The sequence below is a fragment of the Nanorana parkeri genome, unplaced genomic scaffold, assembly GCF_000935625.1.
Source record: "Nanorana parkeri isolate BGI_ZX_2015 unplaced genomic scaffold, ASM93562v1 scaffold351, whole genome shotgun sequence".
Classification (NCBI taxonomy): domain Eukaryota; kingdom Metazoa; phylum Chordata; class Amphibia; order Anura; family Dicroglossidae; genus Nanorana; species Nanorana parkeri.
Window position 1 is genome coordinate 835023 of NW_017306619.1, and position 16548 is coordinate 851570.

General features: G+C 46.0%; 1 protein-coding gene across 1 annotated transcript in view; it reads right to left on the minus strand.

The window, feature by feature from the left end:
• OBSCN (obscurin, cytoskeletal calmodulin and titin-interacting RhoGEF) overlaps nt 1–16548 on the minus strand; it is a 233575-nt gene that overhangs the window by 197601 nt on the left and 19426 nt on the right. Inside the window, exons 6-9 of the mRNA XM_018558648.1 lie at nt 15162–15431; nt 10023–10298; nt 3533–3808; nt 1665–1940 (exon numbers count right to left, since the gene is read on the minus strand). Coding sequence (XP_018414150.1) covers nt 1665–1940; nt 3533–3808; nt 10023–10298; nt 15162–15431 — 1098 coding nt within the window. The remainder of the gene's footprint in view (nt 1–1664; nt 1941–3532; nt 3809–10022; nt 10299–15161; nt 15432–16548) is intronic.

A 16548-nucleotide genomic window follows, 5' to 3' on the forward strand; every position in this document is an offset into this window, starting at 1 on the left:
AAATTGAAGCATGAAATGCATGTGTATTGCAGACACAGTCACAACTATTAGTAATAAGCCAGTCTGGCCCCACTGGCTGGGGTGAATTGTGAGCTTTTTTCAATGTCGATTCATTACATCAGCATTGCCTTGGGATTGTACCTTAAAGGAGAACTATGAGGCGAGTGTTACAATGTCTTTATAAGGAAAGCTTGCGACCGGTGTTTGCATACTTCATTCACACAGGAGCTGCTTTGAAGGAGAACTATGAGGTGAGTGATTTTCACTCAGCCTCATAATCTGAGCCGACCTGTGATAATGAAACAGTCACAGGTCGGCTCAGTAGATCGGGAAGTGAGCGAACACATACCGTCGCTCGCTCACTTCTCGATCTATCCCTGCAGAGAGCTGTGACTGTCACTCACGGCTCCCTGCAGGGATTCCCCCCTCCCCGCTCTGATCCTCCAGCGCTAACTGGCGGAATGGACGTGGGAGGGGGCGGGCACAGCTGGCTCTGCCTCTAGATAGGCAGAGCCCGCTGTCACTCAAGCAGCTGGGCGGATCCCATCAGTATTGTCGGGATCCTTTCCGGCTGCGGCGTCTCAGTATACCGCGAGCTGTAGCTCGCGGTATACTGAGCTTTGGGTCATGGGAGGACGCTAGTTTGTGTTCTCCTGTGACCCTGAGGAGAACTATGGGGAAAAGCCCTTACCCCATAGTTCTCCTTTAAGTCCTAGCTCCTGATGTATATACCTGGATCACTGGTATTGAGGCCATTGGATCCACATGACAGAAGAGCAGGGTTTTTCAGGTGGTGATTAGCAATGGCAGCCTACATATAATGCAGGTCTCAGGCATAACATCCTTGTGTTCGGCTATTGCATTTACTTTATATGGGCCGAAAAATTTTGGCTGCATTAGGATATTTCTAAAGTAGACCAACCTGTTGCCAATCAGTGTGTCAGGAACCGGATCTGAACCCAGGACCTCTGCTGTAGCTGGCAGTGGTTCTACCTGCTGAGCCACCTTAGAAACCTGGATAGCTCATTGCCTGATCTCCTGTGTAATCCTCAGGTAAACCTAGTTTCTGCTGAACTATGAACTCCTTGCTCCTCCATTGAACTTCCTATTTAAGCCACGCCTCTGCACTTCCTGTTTGCCAGAATATTGTGTTTCTGCCAATATCTTGCTTCCTGCTCCCTCTGTGATACAATCCGCTCATACTGCTACCCGTGTACCAACCTTTGGCTGCTGATTCACCGACTACTCTCATCGTCTTCTGCTTCATACCTGATACCTTTGGCTACTGACCTCGGCTTGTTCGCTGACTATGCTTCTGACTGCTCAATTTGCCTGCTGTTTCAGCTTCTGGACTCTGAGCCTGATCCCAGATCGTGACACAGTGTTATAGAACAGGTGTGCTTTCGGAGGAGCAGACCAAGCTGTGGTTACTCTGGAGGAACCTATTAACCCGAGCGTGAAAACACCCAAAGGACTAGAATGGCCTTCATCTAATCCGACAATTTCAGTTTTCACAAGAAACTGGCCTGTAGACAATCAGCTCATTAGAACATAAACAGGACTGAGCCAATCATTCCTCTGCAAATATTTGCCATTGTAAAAATGTTTAGCCCTAAAATATCTGTCTTGAAAAGCCATTGTCAATGTCCCCTCATCATACTAACCTTTGACGGTAATCTTGAAGTTGATCTTTTGTCCGGCGGCCTCGCAGGTATATTCTCCGGCGTCTTTCTTCTCCACCTGCTCCACCACCAGGCGCCGAGATTTACCCTCAGACTCCAGCTTCAGTTTCTTGCTGGAGGTGATCAGTTTCCCATCCTTGTACCACTTCACCTCCGTCTTCTCCTGGAAAACCTCGCAGCTCAGGGTGGTCTTCTCTGAAAAGATAGCGTGGACCTCTTTCTGGACCTTTTCCTGATGGATGAAAGCTGGCTCTGGTTCTGTAGATAAAACACAATGACTTTGGCCTGTTGTTTACAGAATTTGAGGGAACTGAGCAACCAGGTGTCCCCTGGCTTCTAAAAACTTTCTACTGCACAAAAGCAAAGGGTGGTTTGCTGATAACTCAACCCTACCAGAGTCCTTAGAACAGTGGTTCTCAACCTTTCTAGGGCTGGGACCCCTTGGTAACATTTGCCAAGTTGTGGTGACCCCCAACGGTAAAATGTAGGGTTGTCGCGGCTGCTGCAGCGACATCTGGCAGCATGGCGGAGAACTGACACTGCTGCACTAGGAGAGGGCTGAGGAGGACTCTCACCGAGCACAGCAGAAATCACACAGCGACCCACAGGTTGAGAACCGCTGCTGTAACAGCTAAAATGGCAAACCATATAACACAAGCCAAGGGTGTCAGCTTTTATTATTAATAATAATGATGATAATCTAATAGCTATCTAATAGTGGGAGACTCCCGGCGACCCCTGGCAAATTGTCATTCGACCCCCAAAGGGGTCCCGACCCACAGTTTGAGAACCACTGCCTTAGAAGCAGACGTGTACAAGCTCTTCTACCAGTCCTGGTAAACTCAATGCTAGAGTCCATAGAATTTCAGGTTTTGGAATTATGCTTTTTGTCTGTTTACTAATCCTGACAGGTGAACTGGCATCTGGATTTCCCGCCACAACGCAGGCTATTTAAGTGAAATGCATCCAATTCATCCAAAATATAGTTGTTACTTTGCAGAGTGAAGGCTTGAGAATTCAGAGGTTGCTGAGGAACCAGAACTGAAAGCTGAACCCCAAGCAGGTGTAAAAGACACATATTCAGTCAGCTCTGTATTCATTGATATGCTGTGTGGCGGAGCTGTGTAAATATCAGGACTAGATGGACAGATATACAAATTCTTTGGCAGGTAAAACGGCAACAACGTGTGTATTTCATCTGTGAATTTAACTGCTTGCCTAACATTCAGCTTGAAGTATTTGTTTTGGGGTCTGTGTTAACAGGCTTTGGGTTTGTGTTGATGGCATCAGTTTGAGAAGCTTCTGAGAGCATTCAGAATTCATTGAGCTACAGCTGACGTCCTTGTGACCTGCATTTCACCTTTTTTGAGTAGTATTTGCATTCCCATAGACAGGTATTGTAATGCAAGACTAGTTTGAAACACACAAAACCTAGTAGACAAAGGCCCCTAGATTGTTAAAAATGACGTCATAATAACGACGTGCATAAAAGGCCCTCAAAATGTCAACTTTGAGGGCCCATTCACACCACATCCAGATCATCTCCAGACCCAAAATGAATCCTAATGTATCCCTATGCTATTTCTGGCCTCTCTTCACACCAGTCCAGACCAGACCAGAAAAATACTGCATGTCTCATTTTGTCTGGTCTTGAATGCACCGGAACTGCAGACAGGTTAACATAATTTTCCGGACCAGATCTGGTCCGGAAAATGGTGTGAACCTGCCCTGAAGCCACTAACAAATGTCATCAAAGAATAAGAAATAAGAAGATTCTATTCTCAGAATCTTGCTGATCTCTTAAAATCTTGCTGGGAAAGTTCAGCACCCACCACCTCCATGCCACCAACCTTTGACGTTGATCTTGAAGTTGATCTTCCGTCCGGCGGCCTCGCAAGTATATTCTCCGGCATCCTTCTTCTCCACTTGGTCCACCACCAGGCGCCGAGATTTACCCTCAGTCTCCACCTTCAGTTTCTTGCTGGAGGTGATCAGTTTCCCTTCCCTGTACCACTTCACCTCCGTCTTCTCCTGGGCCACCTCACAGCTCAGGGAGACCTTCTCAGATAACACAGCCTGGACCTCTTTCTGCACCTTGTCCAAGTTGGTGAAGGCCGGCTCTGGTTCTAATAGAAAAGCAGTATTAAACTCCCAACCTTTTCAAAAGATGAAACAAATACACATTGCCCAGCAAAGTATCTCTTTCCATTTTTGCCCAAACACTTACAGTCGTCATGTCTCCAAACAGTTCCAACTCTCTCAGATTAATTTCCCTGAACTTCCTGTCCAGTATTTAATCACAAGGGAAAGCTAATTTTCCAGCAGCTGTCCATTTACTAGCTTGGAGAAGGGAGGAAGGAGGAATAGGGGACAAGGAGCAGGGGGATGGCTTGTCTTGCTGTGTATGTGTTATTGTGAAGACACACACAGCTCGCTAGCACACACAAGGGTGGCTCCATAGGACCCTGCAAGGAAAAGGAGTCACCCTAAACAGGATATCAGGACCAGTGCTATGGGGGCCAGCTGATTCTGCAGGAAGCTAAAACGTTTAAACATCAACAAGCAGCATCCATTGTAAGTCATTCCATCAGCATTTGAAATAGCTTAAAACCCTTTTGACTTAAATATCACTTTGACTGTTGTCAGATTTAAACATATTTGTTTCTATAGCGTCACTGCATTTCTTTTTTTAGTTTACAATTTACTTAAATTAGGGCTAGGGGCTAAAACAATTTCTTTTAAAAGTGGCTCAGTCTACTTTTTTAATGGCTTCTTAAAAGCCAAATTCAGAAGAACCTGACATGTCAATTAGAGCTGAAAATCTTTGGGCTGAATGACTCATGACATTGATCTTGGGGAATCCAGTAGTAGCACATTCCCTAACCTGTCACCATTCCCTAACCTGTCACCATTCCCTAACCTGTCACCGTTCCCTAACCTGTCACCATTCCCTAATCTGTCACCATTCCCTAACCTGTCACCGTTCTCTAACCTGTCACCATTCCCTAACCTGTCACCGTTCCCTAACCTGTCACCATTCCCTAACCTGTCACCATTCCCTAACCTGTCACCGTTCCCTAACCTGTCACCATTCCCTAACCTGTCACCGTTCCCTAACCTGTCACCGTTCCCTAACCTGTCACCATTCCCTAACCTGTCACCGTTCCCTAACCTGTCACCATTCCCTAACCTGTCACCATTCCCTAACCTGTCACCGTTCCCTAACCTGTCACCATTCCCTAACCTGTCACCATTCCCTAACCTGTCACCGTTCCCTAACCTGTCACCATTCCCTAACCTGTCACCATTCCCTAACCTGTCACCATTCCCTAACCTGTCACCATTCCCTAACCTGTCACCATTCCCTAACCTGTCACCATTCCCTAACCTGTCACCATTCCCTAACCTGTCACCATTCCCTAACCTGTCACCATTCCCTAATCTGTCACCATTCCCTAACCTGTCACCGTTCCCTAACCTGTCACCATTCCCTAACCTGTCACCATTCCCTAACCTGTCACCATTCCCTAACCTGTCACCATTCCCTAACCTGTCACCATTCCCTAATCTGTCACCATTCCCTAACCTGTCACCATTCCCTAACCTGTCACCATTCCCTAATCTGTCACCATTCCCTAATCTGTCACCATTCCCTAATCTGTCACCATTCCCTAATCTGTCACCATTCCCTAATCTGTCACCATTCCCTAATCTGTCACCATTCCCTAACCTGTCACCATTCCCTAATCTGTCACCATTCCCTAACCTGTCACCATTCCCTAACCTGTCACCATTCCCTAACCTGTCACCATTCCCTAACCTGTCACCATTCCCTAACCTGTCACCATTCCCTAACCTGTCACCATTCCCTAACCTGTCACCATTTCCTAACCTGTCACCGTTCCCTAACCTGTCACCATTCCCTAACCTGTCATCGTTCCCTATCCTGTCACCTTTCCCTAACCTGTCACCATTCCCTAATCTGTCACCGTTCCCTAACCTGTCACCATTCCCTAATATGTCACCATTCCCTAACCTGTCACCATTCCCTAATCTGTCACCATTCCCTAATCTGTCACCATTCCCTAATCATTCACCATTCCCTAACCTGTCACCATTCCCTAATCTGTCACCATTCCCAAACCTGTCACCATTCCGTAACCTGTCACCATTCCCTAATCTGTCACCATTCCCTAATCATTCACCATACTAGGGATGCACAGATACTTTTCGAGTACCAGTGCAGATACTTGGCATTTTCATGAGAACTCCCAGGGCTGCAGCGGTTGCAGCTGGGACGGGCTCTGGCACTCCACCACTGTCCTGAAATCATTAGTCTGTATTGTTTTATAAAAACTGTCACATGACAATAAAAAAAACCTAATCTGTCACCATTCTCAAACCTGTCACCATTCCCTAATCTATCACCATACCCTAATCTGTCACCATTCCCTAATCTATCACCATTCCCTAACCTGTTACCATTCCCTAACCTGTCACCATTCCCTAACCTGTCACCATTCCCTAATCTGTCACCGTTCCCTAACCTGTCACCATTCACTAATCTGCTGCACGTACCTTGGTCATGGAAGGATAGAAAACAAATAATTGGGTATAGCAAATCCATAGCACAGCGACGTGCCCCTGAAAACCGGCGGATGAAATTGCGGTCCTGACATTCAGAGCTGTACCCGGGTAGATGGACGTTGTGACGCCCGCTGTCTATAACGCTCAGATCCGGTAACTGGAGCACCAAATGAAAGTGGCTGTTAATCCTGGCTGACTTTTACAGATGGCTCGCGTTACAGGTGGATCACTAATTATGAATGCCCTTACGGCTGCGGATGTGTGATACATAATACTGCTGGTCCAGAGACCTCCATTAACAGTAACAGTACAACTAGAAAGGTGACTTATAGTAACAAGTAATGACAATGCATTTAAAGTGAACCTGTAAACCAACCGGAACAATTCCAAGTGAGCATACGATGATAAAACGTGGAGGAGATGTAGACCTTTTTTTTGCAAAAATTGAGGTTTAGCTCCATCCTCTTAAAAAGTGATCTGCATAAGCACTACAGTAAAATACATTGTAACAATGTCGTTACAATGTCTTTATAAGGAAAGCTTGCGACCAGTGTTTGCATACTTCATTCACACAGGAGCTGCTTTAAAGGAGAAGTATGAGGTGAGTGCTTTTCACTCACCTCATAGTTCTAGCCGACCTGTGGCAATGAGACTGTCACAGGTCGGCTCAGTAGATCGGGAGGTGAGCGAACACATACCGGGTTCCCTCACCTCTCGATCTTGTCACGGCTCTCTGCCGTGACAGGGGAGGGGCTGTATTCCCCCGCTCCGATCCTCCAGCGCTGACTGGCGGAACGGACTGGGGAGGGGGCGGGTACAGCTGGCTCTGCCTCTAGATAGGCAGAGCCAGCTGTCACTCACGCAACTGGGCGGATCCAGACATCGATGTCGGGATCCGCTCCGGCTGCGGCGTCTCAGTATACCGCGAGCTGTAGCTCGCGGTATACTGAGCCTAGGGTGACGGGAGGACACTAGTTTGTGTCCTCCCGTTACCCTAAGGAGAACTATGGGGAAAAGCCTTAACCCCATAGTTCTCCTTTAAAGTGTTGCTGAGCTAAAAAAAAAGTCAAAAAGCCAGACCTGTAGAGCAGTGCTCCCCAACCTTTTTATCGCCGCGGTCAACCTTTGATAATTTTACCGCGGCCCGCTGAGGGGGGGACGTTGATTGTTTGTTTATATTTTAGATTGTTTTGATTTAATAATTTTTAATTTGTGCTGTCAGTGCCATTATTTTCTAATGGCACCACAGTCGTGCCAGGCAGATTGAGCGTTTTCCTGCTGCAATACAGCCCTGCCCGTGTGGTTGCACACAATCGCAGTTAAAAACACTGCGCGTTTATTCGCGTGCAGATGGGGAGAGCGCTCCATGCTCCGTCCCCGCCCCCCGCTCTCGGCGCTCATTTAAGAGAAAAAAAAAAGTGTAAAAAGCACTTGCCCGGCGCCCGGAACTACATGTCCCGGGCGTCGGGCGATACGAATTCCACGGCCCGGTACCATTTGATCCACGGACCGGTACCGGTCCGCGGCCCGGGGGTTGGGGACCACTGCTGTAGAGGAGAGGGTTAACACTCACCTGTTTTGATGTCCATTCCTCAGACTGTTCAAGAGCTACAGCCACCTGAAGACAATTCATTTCGGGTACTTTCAGGAATATCTCATGCCTGTGTCCTCCTGTTGCATGTTGTGGTTCCGTTCACTGACCCCTACGTCGCTACCTTGTCCCGTAGTGATGCGTAGGCCAGGCAGAGGAACCAGAGAGCACAGCGGGGAACCAGGCATGCAAACTGGTCATTGCGGTGTGAAGAAGGGTAGAGGGAGCAGCAGGACGCTCTTATTTTGCAGGTTCTGGGTTTGTTCATTTTTTAAATGAATTTCTTAAAGGAGAACTATGGGGTCAGTGTTTTTCCCCATAGTTCTCCTAAGGGTCACGGGAGGACGCTGCAGCTCGCGGTATACTGAGAATGCCGCAGCCGGGACGGATCCCGACATTACTGTCGAGATCCACCCAGCTGCATGATTGACAGCTGGCTCTGCCTGTCTAGAGGTAGAGCCGGATGTACCCGCCCCTCCCCCCTCCGTTCTGCCAGTCAGCGCTGGAGGATCAGAGCGGGAGGGGGGTGGGGGAATCCCTGCAGGGAGCCATGAGTGACAGTCACGGCTCTCTGCAGGGACATGATCGAGAAGTGATCGAGCGATGGTATGTGTTCGCTCACTTCCCGATCTATTGAGCCGACGTGTGACAGTCTCATTGTCACAGGTCGGCTCGAACTATGAGCATGAGTGAAAATCACTCGCCTCATAGTTCTCCTTATATGCTCCTGAAGCACAGAGTGGGACCTACCGTGTTCCCCCGAAAATAAGACACTGTCTTGTATTTTTTTTGGCTCAAAAAAACGCACTAGTTCTTATTTTCGTGGGAGGTCTTATTTTTTTTTTTAATGTACAACAATCCACACTTATTACCGGTAGAAGACTTACAAGACAGGAGTGAGTGACAAAGTTAAGAATATGGTGATCATGGCAGTCAGGGGTGCCGTACCTTTCCAAGAGCAATCTGCTAACCAATCGCTGGCCATAATGAGCGAAGCGCGCTTTTACTATCAATTCCTCACAGGTGGAGTGCATTTGATATCACTCCACAGGACAGGAGCCGGCGCTATAGAGGAGGCGTCGGCTTATGCGGCTCTGCTCCCTCCGCTGCCGCCTCGCTTCCTCTAGCGCTGGCTTCGTTGGCACCGCTGATTCTCTCCCGCGGCTCTTCAAGTTCCTCCTTATGCCACCACCGGCCCTGGGAATGGTCACAACTAGGTCTTATTTTCAGGGTAGGTCTTATTTTCGGGGAAACAGGGTAGTTATCAAACTGATATCTGAACCCTGGTAATAACACTGGGTAGAGTTGGCATGCAGTGGGGAAGAGGGGGGTCTAGGTGTATAAGGGGGGTCTAGGTTAGGTCCAAGGTCTTTAAATGGTTAGGTGGATTTCTCAGGACAGCAGCTGCAATTGAGGACTTTTAAAAAAATGTAAACTCTGGGGCCAACATCCCCATCCGGACTCTGGAACAAGCCTGCAGGGCTGGAGTTTGGACTTTTAGGCCTTTACTGCCAGTAAACTTGTTCCAAGTCCAAGACACTTTCTAGGAAAGTTAGGATAAGGATGACCTCACAAATCTGCATTGATCAAATTGAGTCAGCAATGGCGGCTTTCATATTCCTTTACAGGTTTGCATTAAATAGGGAATAATACATAGGTAGCTAACTGTAAGTTCCTTAAAGTCCTAGTCTCCTGGCTGTAATGCTGACCCTCTGGTATTAATCCCTTGAGTCTTCACCTAGATAAAGTAAGCAGACCAGCAAAGCCAGATAAAAGTCAGAAGTCCTTATCGTCTTCCTTCAGCTAGGACAGTACTGAACCAAGAAGGTCAGAACATCAGTCAGGAAACTAGCATTTTGAGAAGACAGGTTACCATACATCTTTATGATAGGTTCCTGATAAACAAATCTACATATAAGAGTCTATGTACATGGTATTTATTCACCCCAAAAATGCTTGTTCCTCCACGTAAGTCAATTGGAATGGAGAAGCAGTTAGATGAAGCTTAGATAGAGGTCAACAGCACCTGTGAGGAAACTCAGAAGGATCTCCGACTAATCTCAAATGCAAGCTGAGAAAACATGATGCATTTGGCCACTGACATCTAATTTGATGTTCCTTGCACATAAACTTCCATTAAAAACATGAAAAATGAATCTCACCTTTGACGTTGATCTTGAAGTTGATCTTCTGTCCGGCGGCCTCGCAGGTATATTCTCCGGCGTCTTTCTTCTCCACCTGCTCCACCACCAGACGCCGAGATTTACCCTCAGTCTCCACCTTCAGTTTCTTGCTAGAGGTGATCAGTTTCCCATCCTTGTACCACTTCACCTCCGTCTTCTCCTGGGACACCTCGCAGCTCAGGGTGGCCTTCTCTGACAGTTTGACATGGACTTCCTTCTGTACTTTGCCCAGATTGCTGAACACCGGCTCCGGTTCTGGGAAACAATATTCATATTTTGTAAATATTGCTTTTTTTCTGGAGCACACTTAGAATGGTTGTAGGTAATATGTCACATCTCATTCCATGCAGTGAAACCTCATACATAACCCTTCATTTTGGTCCTTCATCTTCCTTACATGCTAGAATTAGTATTGCTCAAGAGTAAGAAGGCAGCACAGGTGATTGCAAGAGTGTACCTGAGGGTAGAGAGGCAGCAGCAGGTACTTATGGTGGAGCGTCCCAGAAATTGCATGGGCACAGGTGTCATGGCAGCACACAAGGCACACTGGGAGTCACTAGATGTACTGGGCGCACTGAAGGCACTGGGCGCTCTCAAGGTACTCGGTGTACTGGGTGCACTGGACATAATGAAATCTCAGCGTACACTGGACCCACTGTAGTAAGGTATGGAGGGCAAGTAAGTAATGCAGCATGGAGGAGGGCATGGCTGGAGTCTAACACTGCAGTGCTTGAACACTGAGCAATTTTGCAATTTACAGCCATGCCAATCAGGAGAGCTGCCACCTGATTGGCTGGTGCAGTGATCAGGAGAGTTGTCTCCTGATTGGCCGCTGTTTTGTGAAGGATCCCAAAGGAGTGTCACACTTTACATCACCAAAAATCTCCCCAGAGGGGACACAAATATACATTTTAAAGTTCAACTTTTGCTACAAATCCATTCCTGGCACGTCAAAAAGTGTGTAAAGTGTTACATTTGGTTTTCTTGAGAAGGTCTGAGAAGAAAAGCCTGCCCCCTGCCAGCATGCTGCAGAGGAGGACCCTTGCTCTCTATGTGGAAGTAGTGGTCTCTCTCTGCAGAGGACCTGCATGTCCTCTGCTTAGTCAGATCTAGAGCTCTGAAATCAGCAACGTTCCCGCTCCCTGCTGATTGCAGAGATCTGGCTCTAACTCAGCAGGGAACATGTTGGACATTTACAGAAAGTCCACTGCTTCAAGGGTCCTACACAGGCTGTGGCTGCTTTCTGATGATAACCTTCTTCTTGCGACTCAACTTCCTTTAGAACAAAAAAGTAGAATGAATCTCACCTTTGACGCTGATCTTGAAGTTGATCTTCTGTCCGGCGGCCTCGCAGGTATATTCTCCGGCGTCTTTCTTCTCCACCTGCTCCACCACCAGATGCCGAGATTTACCCTCAGTCTCCATCCTTAGTGTTTTGCTGGAGGTGATCAGTTTCCCTTCCCTGTACCACTTCACCTCCGTCTTCTCCTGGGCCACCTCACAGCTCAGGGAGACCTTCTCAGATAACACAGCCTGGACCTCTTTCTGCACCTTGTCCAAGTTGGTGAATGCTACCTCCCGTTCTGGAAAATAAATAATTACATTCAGGTTTCTTAACATTGCTTTTTATTTTCTTATCACCTTCTATTCTTCTTCTTCTTAATGTAGCGTAGTGAAAAAACATGTTGAGAGTCACAGTCTATAACTGTGCTACGGTCACTCCAGCACATAAACTTTTACTGGAATTTACCTGTTTAATAACAATTTATGGGAAATGAATTAAAATACATGTAAAGTTACTGATGTGTTCCTTTAAAAGCCAATAAAATATATGTGAATGCTGACCATAGTAACACCTCAAACCTGTTGCTACAGCCCAGATGAAAGCTTCAGTCAGGCTGGCGGTCATAGTGGATTCTCTGCATGCTGAGGGGTGGGAGATGGAAGTACTTAGCTTGCCTTATGGGCATCAACATTGAGAACCAAGAGCAGACCAAAGGCAAAACAATGGCTTGGAGAGTATCGCATTTTAGGTTGCAAAAAGTAATGTCACCCAACTTTGAATAATCTCTAGACAAAAAAGTTTATTTTAGTAATGCGCTATGTGCCGTGTTTGGGAAACTTCCCTCTCTGTTTGCTATGGTTTCCCCTTAAATGGAAATTTTTGGTCAGGACAAGGTCAAAGAAAACATATATGTTTGTCAGATTTCAATTCAGCTTTCCAAAAAATGTTAAATAAATAACCAATAAATCACTGTACTGGAGTAAGGAACAGCAATTATATATTCCTACAAACCACCCAAATCCTGGAACTCAAGTAACTATAATTACCTTTGACGTTAATCTTGAAGTTGATCTTCTGTCCTGCAGCCTCACAGATATATTCTCCAGCATACTTCTTCTCCACCTGATCCACCACCAGACGGCGAGATTTACCCTCAGATTCCACTGTGATTTTCTTACTGGAGGTGATCAATTTTCCTTCCCTATACCACTTGACCTCCGTCTTCTCCTGGGCCACCTCACAGCTTAGGGTGGCCTTCTCTGACAGCACAGCCTGGACCTCCTTCTGGATCTTGTCCAAGTTAGAAAATGGCAGTTCTGGCTCTAAAAAGGAAAATGAAGCAACTCATAGAAAAAAGTACTTCTTTTTCACTCTCAAAGAATCTAGAGGATATACAGAGACTGTATCATCTAACGAAGCCACCGAACTCTAATGTGCCAGTATGCCAAGAAGTATCCTATACTCAGAGTAGAAATCCTAACATGACCTGCGGTTGCAAATCAAAGTAGGCCTTGTGGGGTTCCCCAATTTAAAAGGGTCAGCACATGTGCTTCTTGGGAAAAACTGTACAACTCATGGCCAATGCATTGCTCCTCACCTTTCACCCTGATCTTGAAGTTAATCTTCTGCCCAGCCACTTCACAGCTGTAATCTCCAGCGTCATTCTTCTCCATCTGTTCCACCACCAAGCGGCGATATTTGCCCTCAACAACCAGCCTCTGCTTTTTGCTGGAGGTGATCAGTTTCCCCTCTTTGTACCACTTTGCCTCTGCTTTCCCATCGGACACCTCACAACAGAGAGTGGCGGTCTCGTTCAGGATGGCTGTCACTTCCTTTTGTACTTTATCTTGGTTAATGAAAGCAGGCTCGGGTTCTGAAAAATACCATTGATACCAGTGTTAGAAATTTCAGATTAATGTTGTCACCCCTTTATTTGTCCTGGTGACCATTGTACCTAAGACAGGAAGTGAGGACAAATTCAAAAATTTTGATTTGCCACCACAGCAAGGTGGGGGAAAATCCTCCAATGGGGACAACTGCTCCTGGGATAACTCTCTAAGATGGGATTTCCTGTTAACTAAAAATAAACCAAAGATGAAGAACATGGGGGCATGTCCTCATACTAGCAGGTGGAGGTTCAAGAGCAGCCTTAGAAAGTATTATTTTACTGATAAAGTAGTGGATGCTTGGAATAGACTTCCAACAGAGGTACTGAGTTATTCTACAGTATCTAAATTTAAACTGCTTGGTATAACAATAGGTATAACATAGGTTAAAAAAATTAAAAAACTTGACAGACCACTGTATCTTTTTATGCACTCCTCTATGCCTATGTTCCAGCTATATGGGATTTGCATGAGGTTAACCTACTTTGGGCTCACTTGGGAACCACATATTGACAGTCCGCCCAGTGCAGAGCTCTCCGCACTGAGTTCCTGGATCTGCACACCTGCTGTGCCCTCTGTGAGGTGTTCCCACCATCCCTATAGGATTTTATATTATGCAGAAAAGAATAGATGGATCTGTTACATACAAAGGTAGGTGGGAACCGAGCTGGAAATTATTGGAGGGTGATCTTGCTGCTGGATTCTTCAAGACATATAAGAAACCAGAGGCTGACGTAACCCATTAAAAACAACATGATGTTTGGGTGGACTGGCCCATTAACTGAACTGGGTTGTGTACATGCTGAATTTGCCAGTTTAGTGACTTATTCTGTGACAGGAAGGGTTGGGAAGTCTCTCCAATGGTGAAAAAAAAGCAATAAACAAATTTTTGGCAGTGTGGAAGGGTTAGACCTTGACAATGTTTTTATTCGTGTCCAAGCCTTTCTGTTATGGTTAAAACCACTCCCTCTATTTCTTGTCATGTTGTTACCGAGACATAAAGTAAGGGCAATTCACACCAAGGGGGTCACAGACAAAAATAATAGAAGTTTTACGTTTTTGCCACTTCATGCAAAATTGTCTGGAATTAGGCTTTAATGAGACACTGCTACTTTGCCCATACAGGGGATTTCGTGTCTTTGATAAGGCTTCCCCCCCACCTGACCTACAGATACTCACATCTTCAGCAATCCCCCACCGATCCTCCCTTTATCTCAGCCGGCACCAAAATACCTGATGCCAGCTGGCTTCACAGATTAGAGGAAGCAATGAGATCACCTTAAACCCAAGCAGTGTCTTATACCCTAAACCCTCCAGCTGTGTTGCAACTGCAAATCACCATTAGGCATTACAAGACTCTGGCAGCCACAGCCATGACTCCCAGAGGCAGATGCATGATTGGATTTGTAGTTTTACCACAGCTAGAGGGCCCGAGTTTGCCTTCCCCTGGGTAGAGAAAGAAGCGGTGGGAGATCACTAGAGAAGTGACTATAACATGCACCTCCACGTCACTTCTAATACCTTTGACGCTGATCTTGAAGTGGATCTTCTGTCCAGCAGCCTCACAGGTATATTCTCCGGCATCATTCTTCTCCACTTGTTCTACCACCAGGCGCCGAGATCTGCTCTGAGACTCCACCCTCACTTTCTTGCTGGAGGTGATCAATTTCCCTCCCTTGTACCATTTGACCTCTGTCTTCTCCTGGGACAGCTCACAGCTTAGGGTGGCCTTCTCTGACAGTTTGACATGGACCTCCTTCTGCACCTTGTCCAGATTGGTGAATGCTGGTTCTGGTTCTAGAACAGAAAACATTTACTGCCGGTTGTAAAACTTCTCATTGGTGGTCAGGGATCAATGCGAATAAACCAGATGTCGGGAACATATAGCCAGTGTATGGCTATCTCATATTTGAGCGAAACTGTAACACAAGTTCCAAGTTCTCTTACCTGTAACTTTTAAGGTGAAAGTGACGCTGTCATTGCCGACTTTGCATATGTACGTCCCTTCATCTTCCTTCCTAAAAGAGGTGATGACCAGTTTGTTTTGCTTTCGGTAGGCTTCGCAGAGGAACTTCTTGGAGTGTCTCACCTCCTTCTCATCTTTGTACCACGCTACCCTGGTGTTCTCCTCCGAAGTCTCCGCAACCAGCTCCACCTGCTCCCCAGAATTTACCTTCAGTTCGCTGGCCTTCTTTGTGTTTGTGAAATGGGGAAGAGCTGAAGAAACATGACATGAGAAATGTTGTTAGATTGTGTAAGAGGATTTTAGAGTAAACACCTGAATAATACACACAATTATTTATTATGAAACACTAAATATAGAGGTAGAATTGAGGGGGTGTGATATAATGAATAAAGGGAGGATAAGTAACAGAAATATGCAATATATATATAAAATATACACTATAAATATGTAGGGCTGTGCAAATTAACGATTAATTCCTCGATTAATCGTTAATCTTTTTGATCAATTAAAAAAAATTTTGATCACTAATGAAAACACTCACCTCGTTGACTATGAAATGTAAATGTTAAAATATGGACTAAGTTGTGAAACTAGCAGTATCTTAAATGTGAGTTGCATGTATGTGGATGTATAATCATGCTGTTGTAAATTACATTATTAATTATGTGGTTGTAAATTATTATTATTATAAATTATAAACGCTCCTCTCCTGAAATACTCTGCTCTGCTGGAGGACTCTGCTCCTCTCTCTATAACTCTCCTTTCCTGAAATACTCTGCTGGAGGACTCTGCTCCTTCCTCTATAACTCTCCTCTCATGAAATACTCTGCTCTGCTGGAGGACTCTGCTCCTTCCTCTATAACTCTCCTCTCCTGATATACTCTGATCTGCTGGAGGACTCTGCTCCTTTCTCCAACTCCACTCTTCTAAAAATACTCTGCACTGCTGGAGGACTCTACTCCTTCCATCTACTCCCCTCTCCTGAAATTCTCTTAATTGTTGGAGGTTTTTGCTCTTCCCACTAATTGTCTTTTACTGACATTGACAGATCTCACCAATGGACTTCACAAGAAGCCATTAAGTGGTTTGAAGTAGAACCCCAGCCAAAACCAAGAGAAGCATTTTAGTGGTCTGAGCCACGAACGACAAAACAGTACACTGCAAAAGTGCTCATTTTGGCATGCGTCTATTACTTAAAACCTGTGGCGTAAGCTAAATTCCCCTGTAACGCCAGGCCTGACAGTTGACAATATGTGAATGCATCTTCTTAACAGCTGCAGACTTGTTGGCCAGATTGGCAGTTAGAGGACATTCCTCCAGCTTGGGGGGGGGGGGGGGGGGGGCGAAGGTCCAGATCCCGTTAAAGAT